Genomic DNA, 12,333 nt, shown 5'->3' on the forward strand with positions numbered 1-12,333 from the left:
TCAGCCTTATTTCACTTATGCCCTCAAGGTCCATCCATTTGGTTGCAAATTTTCTCATGGTTGAGTGATACTTCATTGTGTATATATAATACACTACATCATCTGCCCATCCATCTGAACTGAACATTTAGGTTGTGTCCATTTCCTGCCTGTTGTGAATAATATCGCAGTGAACGTGAGAATGCAGACGTGTCTTCAAGATGTTGTTTTCATTTCCTTTGGATATATACCCAGAACAGGGATTGGTGGATCATTTGGTGGTTCTATTTTTAATATTTTTAGGAACCTCCATGCTGGTTTCCATAGAGACTATACTGATTGCATTCCCACTAACAGGGCACAAATATTCCCTTTCCACCCCCTCACCAGCACTTGTTATCTCTTGTCTTTTTGATGACAGCCATTCCACCAGGCATGTGGTCGTATCTCATTGTGGCTTTGATTTGCATTTCCCTGGTAATTAGTGATAATTGAGCACCTTTTCTTGTACCTATTGATCATGTGTATGTCTTCTTTGGAAAAATGTCCATCCACTTCCTCTGCCTAATTTTTTAATCAGATTATTTGTGTGTTTTTCTGTTTTTGTTTTTTTGCTATTGAGTTATATAAGTTCCTATAGATTTTGGATATTAACCTTTTATCATGTATATGGCTTGTAATATTTTTCCCATTTTGTAGGTTGCCTTTTCATTTTTTTTCTTTTGTTTCTTTTACTGTGCAGAAGCTTTCTAGTGTGATGTAGACTGACTGACTTTTGCTTTTGTTTCTTGTGCTTTTTGGTGTCATACCCAAAAAACTGTTGCCAAGACCAGCATCATGGAGCTTTATCCCTGCGTTTTCTTCTAGACGTTTTATGGATTGGAGTCATCTGTTTACATCTTTAATCCATTTTGTGTTAATTTTTGTGGGAGGGATCCAATTTCATTCTTCTAAATGTGGTTATCTAGTTTTCACATCCTTTTATTGAAAGAGACTATTCTTTCTCCATTGAGTATTCTTTGTTCCCTTGTCAAATATTAATTGACCATATGTGCAAAGGTTTATTTCTGGTCTCTCTATTCTGTTCTCTTGGTCTGTGTGTCTATTTCTATGCCAGTACCATACTACTGTTTTTTGATTACTGTAGCTTTGTAGTATAGTTTGAAATCAGGGTGTGTGATGCCTCTGGATTTGTTCTTTCTTAGGATTGCCTTGGCTTGTTGGAACCTAGTGATTTTATATGAATTTAGGATTATTTTTTCTATTTCATAAAAAATGCCATTGGAATTTTCATAGAGATTTCATTGAATCTAGAGATGGTTTGGGGTAGTATGGGCCTTTTGATAATATTAATGCTTCTGATCTATGAATTATGGGATATCTTTCCATCTATTTATCTTCTTCAATTTCTTTGATCAAAATTTTACAGTTTTCAGTGTACCAATAATTCACTTCCTGATTAAACTTATTTCCAAGCTTGGTTTTGATGTTGTTGTGCATAGGATGCTTTTTAAAAATTTCTTTTTCATATAACTTGCTGCTAGTATAAAGAAATGCTACTGATTTTTGTATGTTGATTTCTGTATCTTGCAACTTTACCTACTTTATTAGTTGTAACAGTTTTTTTTGGTAGAGTCTTTAGGATTTTCTATATATAAGGTCATATCTGTACACACTAACAAAAGTACTTCCTTTCTGATTTGAATGCCTTTTCTTTTTCTTGTCTGCTTGCTTTCGCTGGGACTTCTAGTATGTTGAATAGGAATAATGAGAGTGGGCATCCTTTAATTGTTCCTGATCTTAGAGAAAAAGTTTTCAACCTTTAACTATTGAGTGTAATGTTACCTATGGCTTGTCATATATGGTTTTTATTATGTTGAGATACATTCCCTCTATACCTAATTTGTTGAGAGTTTTTATCAAGAAAGGATGTTGAATTTTGTCAAATGCTTTTTCTGCATCTATTGAGATGATTATATGATTTTTATTTTTCATTTTATTAATTTGGTATATCATGTTGATTGATCTGGATATGTTGAACCATTCTTGCATCCCAGGGATGAATCCCAGCTTAATCATGATGTGTGGTCCTTTAATATGCTGTTGAATTTGGCTTGCTAATATCTTGTTGATAAATTTTGCATCTGTATTCAATATTTCTATATTGACCTGTAGTTTTCTTTTCTGGCTTTGGCATTAGGTTAGTACAGTCCTTGTAAAATGTGTTTGGGAATAGTCTCTCCTCGTCAATGTTTTAGAAGAGTTTGAGAAGGAATGGCATTAATTCTTTTTTTAAATGTTTAGTAGAATTCACTGGGGAAACCCTCTGCTTCTGGACTTTGTTGGGAGGATTTTGATTATGTTTCAATCTCCTTATTCATTATTGGTCTGTTCAGACTTGCTGTTTTTTTATGATTCAGTGTTATTAGGTTGCTGTTTCTAGGAATTCATTCATTTCTTCTCAGTTATTCAAATGGTTGGTGTATAATTGATCCATAGTGGTCTCATGACCTTTTGTATTTTTGTGGTATTGATCGTTATGTCTCCTTTCTCATTTCTGACTTTGAATCTGATTTCTTTTTTCTTGACTTAGTCTAGCTCAATATCAGTTTTGTTTATCTTTAGAAAAAACTAGTTCTTGGTTTTGTTGATGTTTTTCTTTAGTTTTTCTGGTCTCTTATTTATTTTCTGATCTTTGTATTTCATTGCTTCTGCTGCCTTTGGACTTCACTTGTTCTTTGTTTAGTTCCTTGAGGTGTAAAGTTAGGTTGTTTATTTGAGATCTTCCTTGTTTCTTAATGTAGGCTTTTAACACTATAAACTTCCCAGTTAGAAATGCTTTTACTACAGCTCACAGGTTTTCATATTTTGTGTTTCCATTTTCAGATATTTTTAAAAAAATTTTTTTAAAATTTCTTCCTTGACCCAGTGGTTGTTCAGGACTATGTTATGTAGTTTTTACGTATTTGTGGATTTTTCAGTTTTCTTCTTGTAATTGATTTCCAGTTTGATACAATATCAACATGATTTTAATGTTCTTAAAATTTTCTGAGAGTTGTTTTGTGACCTATCATGATCCGTCCTGCAGATTGTTCCATTTGTGCTTGAGAAGAACATGTATTCTTTTGGTGTTGGGTGGAATGTCCTGGATATGTCTGTTAGGTCCATTTGGTCTAAAGTATAATTCGATTTTAACATTTCCTTATTAATTTTTTTTTTTTTGGTCTAGATAATCTAGCCATATGTTGAAAGCAGGTTAATGAAATACTCTATTCTTGTATTGTTGTCTATTTCTCCCTTCAGATTTGTTAGTATTTGCTAAATATATTGTGGTGCTCCAATGTTGGGTGTATATATATTTATGATTGTTATATTCTCTTAGTGAATTGACTTCTTTATCATCATGTAATGATCTTTTTCATCTTTTGTTTTTGGCTTATGGTATATTTAGTCTGATATAAGTAAGCAGCTACCCCTGCTCTCTTTTGGTTTCTACTTGCATGGAGTATCTTTTTCCAGCCCTTTATTGTGGGACTGTATGTCCTTAAAGATGAAGTGAGTTTCTTGTAGGCAGTGTATAGTTGGGTCTTATCCATCCAACCACTCTATGCCCTTTGATTGGGGAATTTAATTCATTTTAATTTAGAATAATTATTGATAGGTAAGGGACTTAATAATGTTATCTAACTCTTTTCTGGCTGTTTTGTTGTTCCTTGTTTTTTTCTTCCTCTTTGCTGTCTTCCTTTTTGAATTGATTTCTACAGAGATATGCTGATTCCCTTGTCTTTATCTTTTGTGGATCTGTTGTAGGTTTTTACTTTGTGGTTGCCATGAAGCTTACATAAAACATCTTGTAAATATAACAGTCTGTTTTATGTTAATAATGGCTTATTTCCATTGCATACAAAAACTCTACCCTTTTATATTCCCTCTTATGTTTTTGGTGTCACAATTTACCTCTTTTTATATACTGTGTATTCATTAACGAGTATTGTAGCTATAGTTATTTTTAATACTCTTTTTTTTTTAAAGATTTTATTTTTTTATTCGACAGAGATAGAGACAGCCAGCGAGAGAGGGAACACAAGCAGGGGGAGTGGGAGAGGAAGAAGCAGGCTCATAGCAGAGGAGCCTGATGTGGGGCTCGATCCCATAACGCCAGGATCATGCCCTGAGCCGAAGGCAGATGCTTAACCGCTGTACCACCCAGGCGCCCCAATACTCTTGTCCTTTAATCTTTATACTTGAGTTATGTGATAAACACACTACCATATTACAGAACTAGCTTTTTTTTGTACTTGCATTTTTTAAAATTTTATTGTTTTTTAAAGATTTCATTTTATTTTTTTATTTGAGAGAGAGGGAGAGAGAGCAATCACGAGCAGGGGGAGGGCAGAGGGAGAGAGAGAGGGAGGAGCAGACTCCCCACTGAGCAGGGAGCCCAATGTGGGGCTCGATCCCAGGCCTCTGGAATTGTGACCTGAGCGGAAGGCAGACGCTTAACCAACTGAGCCATCCAGGCACCCCGTACTACCGTGTTTTGAATTTAACTCTATAACTTACCTTTACCAGTGTATTGGATAGTTTCATATGTTTTCATGTACTTTGCATTGGATTCATTCAGCTTTTGCTTGTCCAGGATCGTCTTTATCTCTCCTTCATTTCTGAAGGACAACTTTGCTGGTTAGAATATCTTGGTTGGAATTTTTTTCTTGCATACCATCCCCTCCTCTCTAAGCCTGTGAAATTTCTGCTGAGAAATCTGCTGATATCCTTATAGGAATTCCCTTGTCAGTTACAAGCTGCTTTTCTCTTGCTGCTTTTAAGATTCTCTTTGTCTTTGAATTTTGACAGTTTTATTATAATGTGTCTTAGAAGAGATTTCTTTCAGTTGAATTTGGGGACCTATGAGCTTTATAAACTTGGACATTCAAATCTCTCCACAGATTTGGGAAGATCTTGGTGATGATTTCTTTAAATAAGCTTTCTGCTCCCTTCTTCTTGTCTGCTTCTGGGATTCCAATAATTTACAGAGTGTTTCTTTTAAAATGTATGTTGTAGATAATGTAGGCTTTCTCTGCTGTCTTTCATTCTTTTCCCTTTGTTCCCCTCTGATTGGATAATTTCAAAGTTTCTGTCTTCTAACTCACAGATTCTTTCTTCTGCTTGATCTGTTCCATTATTGATCCTCCCTTCTGAGGTTGTTATTTTATTTTATTTTATTTTATTTTATTTTATTTTATTTTATTCTTCAGCTGCAGAAATATTTTTTAAAATTATTTCTGTCTCTTTGTTAAACTTCTCATTTTGTTCATACATTGTTTTCCTGCTTTTGTTGATTTTTGGGGGGGGGGGTACCTCATTGAACTTCCTTTCAACAGCTATTTTGTTTTCTTTATCCAGTAAACTGTAGATCTTCATGTGTTTGAGATCAGTTACTGGAAGATAACTGTGACCTTTTGGTGGTATCGTGTTTCCTAGATTGGTCACACTCCTTGAAGTTTTGTGTTGCTGTCTTCACATTTGTGGTCACAGGCACCTCCTTTAGTCTTGACCAAGAGAGAAATGCCCTTTGTCATCCCTAGGTCAGCTAGGGATTCTGAGGCTTTCTCAGACCTTCTATGGATTCTCCTGGTCCACACTTCTTGCTCTCTCTTGTGCCAGAATTTTTAAGCTTGTATGTCTTTTCTTGATCTTGAAACATATCAGGCCAAATGTTTACACCTTCCCTTTTGCTTTCCCAAGAATGGCACTAATGCTAAAGTGATCTTTCCCTGACCTGCAGATTTGGGTCATGCTCAATAGCTGTTTGCCAAAGATCACTCACCACCACTATCAGGAGCATGAACAGGAAGCTGGACATGGGGGGGGGGGGGTATGGGGGGGGCACACAAGTGCTGGAGGGTGCCCATGGGCCAGTTGGAGGGATCTGTGTGCAAGGCACCTCCACTGGTTCATGGATGGGGTTCTTGATGGAATCCATGACACAATGAATAAGATTCACATTCTTTTATTCTGAGAGTCTTGTCTGCCACTCTTCCAGCCTCTTCCTGCCTCTTTCCCCCAGCCAGGCAGTTAATGATCTATTACTCTGGATGGAGTGAGAGAGAAATGGGCTTTTTGGGCAGCATTCCACACAGCTGGGGAAGCTGGGCACTCACTTGCTCTCACTTTCCACCATGGGAAAAATCATGGCCATGATCTCTCGGCCCTCAGTTTTGCCATTTGGAGGGAGGGGTGATATGAGTAAAGTCAAACTGTTCCTCTTACCCTCTCCAGTGTGTTCAAACTCACGCTTTTTTTTTTTTTTTCCTTCTCCATTGGTGTGCTGAATTTCTACACTGGAAAACTGGACTTCCACAAGGGTCCTCTCATCTGTGGGTAATTTTTTAAGGTGGTTTTTTCCCACTGCTGAAAGGGGCTGGAGCCCATTCACAGCTGGGACTGTAGTCCATGTGCCTGTTACCTGAAGCATGGTTGGGTGAGACTCCTCTCAGGTCTCTTGACATCTAGTGCTGGATGCCACAGCTCCCACAAAAGCATTTTTGTCCCAGGGTGGATGCCACATGTTGTTGGGAGGGGACATGAACAGGGATGTCTTCTTCAGCCGTGTTGCTGACCTCACTCTGTAGTACCTCACCATTTGGATGGAGGAGGCCTTTCTGAAGAAACCACATTGTGACCGTATTTTGCTCTCTTGCTTTCCTTACGTTTCTTAGATTCATTACATTTTCCCCTCTTGGATGAATTATCTATAGAATATCTATTATTTAATAATTAATTTGTTACACAAATTATTACTTATTAGCTATGGAAAGTAGGATAAAATACCTTTCTGGAATTTGAACTGGTCCACAAAGCAGCAAAGCTGCTAATTATGAAGATATTTGGGTTACATAAATTTCCCATCTTCCTTTTATTATCTGAACCAGCTATTTCCTGCAGGGAATATAATGTTTAAGAGCACATTAACAAAGGATGCATTAGTAAAGCCCACTAATTAGGCCGTTTCTGATGAGCTGCTCTGAAGATGCACTTGAAGTACAGGCAGGGCAAAAATCAGTATTACCCTGTACCTAATCAACCATGGTACTGTAGCCCAGTGGGACTGGCACAGGACTGGCAATATTCAAGCACATTAAGACTCAATACTTTTTTTTAAAGGCCCGTTTCCACTAAGAATTATTCTCTTAGCTAACTGAATTCCCATCATGGGGAACTCTTTCATGTTCATCTCTCCAAGTACCTTTCAAAATGCGGTTGTTTATGGCTTTAAGTAACCTCATAGTGCTGTCTAGTTTGTCTTTCGTCCAATGGCTGCTGAGTCAGAGCATTGGGCATTTCTGGGAGGTGAAATGGGAAGCTATTTATGGCCTTCCTTCAGGCTGGTCATAAGTAGATATGCTGATTAAGCACATTCACTCATATCTAGGCATGCTTCTTAAGAAGTAATATACTCCATTGGAACTTGAGCAATTTGTTCTTTTTTGGAATAAATCATATGCTTGGAATGTAATATTTCTGCAATATTTTTTGCTTTTTATTATATAACATCAATGTAAGAATTTATTTGAAAGGGAGTAGTTTATAGGCAGAAAGGAAATTAACATGTATTGAGTATTACTATGTTCTTGCCTTTATGTAATTTCATGTAATTCATACAGCAGTTCTGCTAAGTAAATTATATAATCTTCATCTTTACAGATAAAGAGACTAGGCTTAGAGATGGTAATTGATCAGCTAAGATTTGACTGTTAGTGCCAAATCAGTGCTATTTCCACAGCTAATTCTTTTCTTTCTTGTCTTCCAAATATTGACTGAAGCAAGTCAACTCTTTGCCTGGCTTTGGAGCAGAATTTAGAGTCCTTCAAATCTGGGTTTGATTCCCCTGCTTATAATCTGGGTGCAGTCGTTTAATCATTGTAGAATGAAGCTAATGCTTCCCATACCAAGGATTTTCATGAAGATAAGTGATATAATCTGTGCAAATCTGTGGCACAAATCTGTGGCACAGTGCCAGATCATTAGTAAGCCCTTAACAAAGGGTCACTACTACGAAGACCACTAGATGGGCTTTTTTTTTTTTTTTTTGCTTTAATCTTGCATCCAATAATTGGGTCATTTTTGAATATGATGATAATATCTCAGAACACTTTGATAATGTTTTGCTTTTCTTCTGTTTTCAGTGTATTAAGTGATTTCCTCTACCTTCAGAAACTAGCTTTATTTTTATGGTCTGTGCCTCAGGTGTATGCAGAATACTGCAGTAACGTTTGTTTAGGTTTTTTAATTGAAGTATAGTTGACACACAATCTTAACATTAGTTTTAGTTGTACAACATAGTGATTCCACAACTCTATATCTTATGCTGTGCTCACCACAAGTGTATGCACCATCTGTCACTGTACAACACTATTACAATTCTATTGATTATATTCCCTATGTGGTGCCTTTCATCCCCATGAATTATTCATTCCATTACTAGAAGTCTGTACCTCCTACTGCCTTCACCCATTTCACCCATCCTTCCCTCTGGCAACAACCAGTTGTCTATGTTCATGGATCTATTTCTGCTTTTTGTTTGTTTTGTTTTTCAGATTCCATGTATAAGTGAAATCATATGATATTTGTCTTTCTCAGCCTGACTTATTTCACTTAGCATAATCCCCTCTAGATCCATCCATATTTTCACAAATGGCAAGAGCCCATTTTTTTTAATGGCTGGGTAATATTCCATTATATATATAATAAATATGCATGCTACATCTTTATCCATTCATCTGTAAGGGTCACTTAGGTTGCTTCCATATTTTGGTTATTGTGAATAATGCAGTGAATGTAGAGATGCATATATCTTTTTGAATTAATGTTTTCATTTTCCTAAGGTAGATACCCAGTAGTGGAATTACTGGATCATATGATTTTTCTATTTTAATTTTTTGAGGAACCTCCATACTGTTTTTCCACAGTCGCTGCACCAGTTTGCATTCCCACCCACAGTGTACAAGGGTTCCTTTTTCTCCACGTCCTTGCCAACACTTTTTATTTCTTTTTTTTTTTTTTAAGATTTTATTTATTTATTTAACAGAGATAGCCAGCGAGAGAGGGAACACAAGCAGGGGGAGTGGGAGAGGAAGAAGCAGGCTCATAGCGGAGGAGCCTGATGTGGGGCTTGATCCCATAACGCCGGGATCACACCCTGAGCTGAAGGCAGACGCTTAATTGATGTGCCACCCAGGCGCCCCAACACTTTTTATTTCTTATCTTTTTGATACTAGCCATTCTGATACTTCATTGTAGTTTTGAATTGCAATTCCCTCATAATTAGTTATGTTGAACATCTTTTATTTGCCTGTTGGCCCTCTGTATGTCTTTTTTGGAAAGATGTCTATTCAGGTCCTGTGGCCATTTTAAAATTGGATCATTTGGCTTTTTTGGTGTTGAATTGTGGAAGTTCTTTATATATTTTGGATTTTAACTGCTTATCATATATGTCATTTGCAAATATCTTTTCTCATTCAGCAGTTTGCCTGTTGTTTTGTTGATGGTTTCCTTCACTGCAAAAGCATTTTAGTTTGTAGTCCCAGTAATTTATTTTTGCTTTTGTTTCCCTTGCCTGAGGAGACATTTTTAGAAAAACGTTGCCAAGGGCAATGTCCAAGAGATCACTGCCTATATTTTCTTTAAGGAGTTTTATTGTTCAGGTCTCACATTTAGGTCTTTAATCGATTTTGAGTTTATTTTTGGGTATGATGTAAGAAAATGGTCCAGTTTTCTTCTTTTGCATGTAGCTGTCCAGTTTTCTCAGCACCATTGATTGAAGAGACTGTCTTTTACCCATTGTATATTCTTGCATCCTTTGTTGTGGATTAATTAACCATGTAAATTTGGGTTTATTTGGGGGCTCTCTATCCATGTGTCTGTTTTTGTGCCAGTACCATACTGTTTTGAGTACTGTAGCTTTGTAGTTTATTTTGAAATTTGGAATTGTGATACCTCCAGCTTTGTTCTTTTTCAAGATTGCTTTGGACATTCAGGGTCTTTTGTGGTTCTGTAAAAATTTTAGAATTATTTGTTCTAGTTCTGTAAAAATGCCATTAGAATATTGATAAGGATTGCATTGAATCTGTAGATTGCCTTGGATAGTAGGACGTTTTAATATTAACTCTTGTAGTTGATGAGCATAGTATATCTTTCCATTTATTTGTGTCTTCAAATTTCTTGCATTGATGTCTTATAGTTTTCAAGATACAGGTCTCTTACCTCTTCAGTTAAATTTATTTCTAGGTATTTAATTGTTGTTTTTTGTTTGTTTTTGGTACAATAGTAAATGGGATTGTTTTCTTAATTTCTCTTTCTGCTATTCCAATATGGAAATGCAGTAGATTGCTGTACATTGATTTTGTGTTCTGCAACTTTACTGAATTCATTTATTTCCAGTAGTTTTTTGGTGGAGTCTTTAGGTTTTCTATATATATAGTATCATGTCTGGAAATAGTGACAATTTTACTTCTTCCTTCCAATCTGGACACCTTTTATTTCTTTTTCTTGTCTGATTGCCACAGCTAGTACTTCCATTACTATTTTAAATAACAGTAGTGAGAGTAGAATACTGCAATAATGTTTGTTTTTCCAAGACTATATGTGGGTCTTATATATTTTAAATGGGGGAAGTTTATTTGATGTCTTAAATAATTCAACATTTGAGGTTCTGTTTTACTCATGATCTATGTATCACAACTTAATACAACAGGTATTAGTGTCTGGTATCCTGATATCTGTGAGCCTATAGAATGCTACCTAAAGGAACCTAACTTTAAACAGTGGCTGTCGCTGTGGCAGGACAAGCACAGATAAGAGCCAGTCTGGAGCCAGAGTACAGGCCATCGGTGTCCTCAAACTGTTAATAATATACCCCCATAGCTCCTTAGAATCGTGAGGCTTGGACAAGACTGTGTGTACAAAGTACCCTGCACAGTGCCTGGTGCATAATAGGTCCTCCCCCCCTCCCCATGTGTTAATGGGAAGGTACTTATGATGCAGATATCCTGATGTTGTTACACTTTCTTTCTCTCTTGAATAATAGTATCACTTTACCAACTATCTGTTTTTGGTAGTTTTGTCCTATTTGAAGTGTTTGATTTCATAATGGATTTAGTTATTTATCAAGTAAATCATTGGATTTGTTCCCACCAGTGATACCAAGAAGAAGCAGGGAATGAGGAAAAGGAACAACAGTGAAGTGGAAGACGTGGGACCCACAAGTCGTAACAGAAAGAAGGCCAAGTGGGAGACCTTAGAGCCTTTGGATACAGGCCTGTCTTTAGCAGAGGATGAAGAGCTGGTGTTACATCTGCTCAAAAGTCAAAGCTAGATTCTCTGTGCTCTTCTCCTTGAAACCTCTGATCACAATTATGTGGACAAGAAGTTGGAAAGTCAAGTGGCTTTGGAACACTTAGGTGACATGAGTCCCATGCCCAAAGGACCTTTCCTCCAGGCGGAAGCGATTATATCTCTAAGCCCCTTTCACAGGACATGCTTGTACTACTATCCCAGAGCAAACTCAGAGTGCGGGTGGATTATAAAATTTCTTGATCCCATTTTCCAGCATGTGCTCTGTTGTTAGATTTTACCCATGGGTTCCTACGTCCATTTTCCAATGGGAAAAGCTTCCTTTGTTTTACTGGCAACTTCTGGAGACCTTGTTTCATTGTTAGAAATTCCTATCTTGCTTACCACACAAATTTCTATGTACTGTAAAACAAAATTGCTCACAGTTTTGATGTATTTACTATCTCTAAAGAGACAGAGAATGGTGGACCAGCCCTGAGAAAAGAGTATTTTTGAATTGCGACGATCAATAATAAACATATTTCCTATAAAATATTAATGTTTTCATTGTGTCCAGTAATAAGAGAGCACTCTCGGGAAGGTTCCTGAGAGTAGAATGGTTGGCCAATTCCTGACGGTGAATTTTTCATATTCTTAAATTAGCCTTCCAACAGATACCATTTAACTTATACTTGCAGATTTCATAGCCATTTCTGAAATCTATATAAGTCCTGCATCTGAAGACTGTGATCCAAAACCAGTCCCTTAGTGAGCGCCCAGCAGGCTGTAGGTCTTCTGTCGGAGCCTTGTTGAGCTCGCACCACAGAGCCCCAGCCAGAGCCAGCTCCTGGTAATGAGTAAGAAGCAGAACAAGACAGAGCCTGTTTCTGGTTACAAATAACTTGTCAGATTTTTCGTGGGGAAAGAAACCTAGGCCTTGGCATGCTCGTTTTACCATAGATTTTATCGCCCTCTCACTATTCTCTCCCTTGGCTCCTTCCCACTCCATGTGCAAAGTAATTT

At 37.0% G+C, this 12,333-nt stretch overlaps 1 protein-coding gene across 1 annotated transcript in view; it reads left to right on the forward strand.

Annotated features, from left to right (window-relative positions):
• The window catches only part of DDX10 (DEAD-box helicase 10), a 257,415-nt gene extending 245,552 nt beyond the window's left edge, over window positions 1–11,863 (forward strand). The window contains exon 18 of the mRNA XM_026505809.4: window positions 11,176–11,863. Coding sequence (XP_026361594.2) covers window positions 11,176–11,353 — 178 coding nt within the window. The 3' untranslated portion in view covers window positions 11,354–11,863. The remainder of the gene's footprint in view (window positions 1–11,175) is intronic.
• Window positions 11,864–12,333: the final 470 nt, after the last annotated feature.

Source organism: Ursus arctos, unplaced genomic scaffold (genome assembly GCF_023065955.2).
Source record: "Ursus arctos isolate Adak ecotype North America unplaced genomic scaffold, UrsArc2.0 scaffold_22, whole genome shotgun sequence".
NCBI lineage: Eukaryota > Metazoa > Chordata > Mammalia > Carnivora > Ursidae > Ursus > Ursus arctos.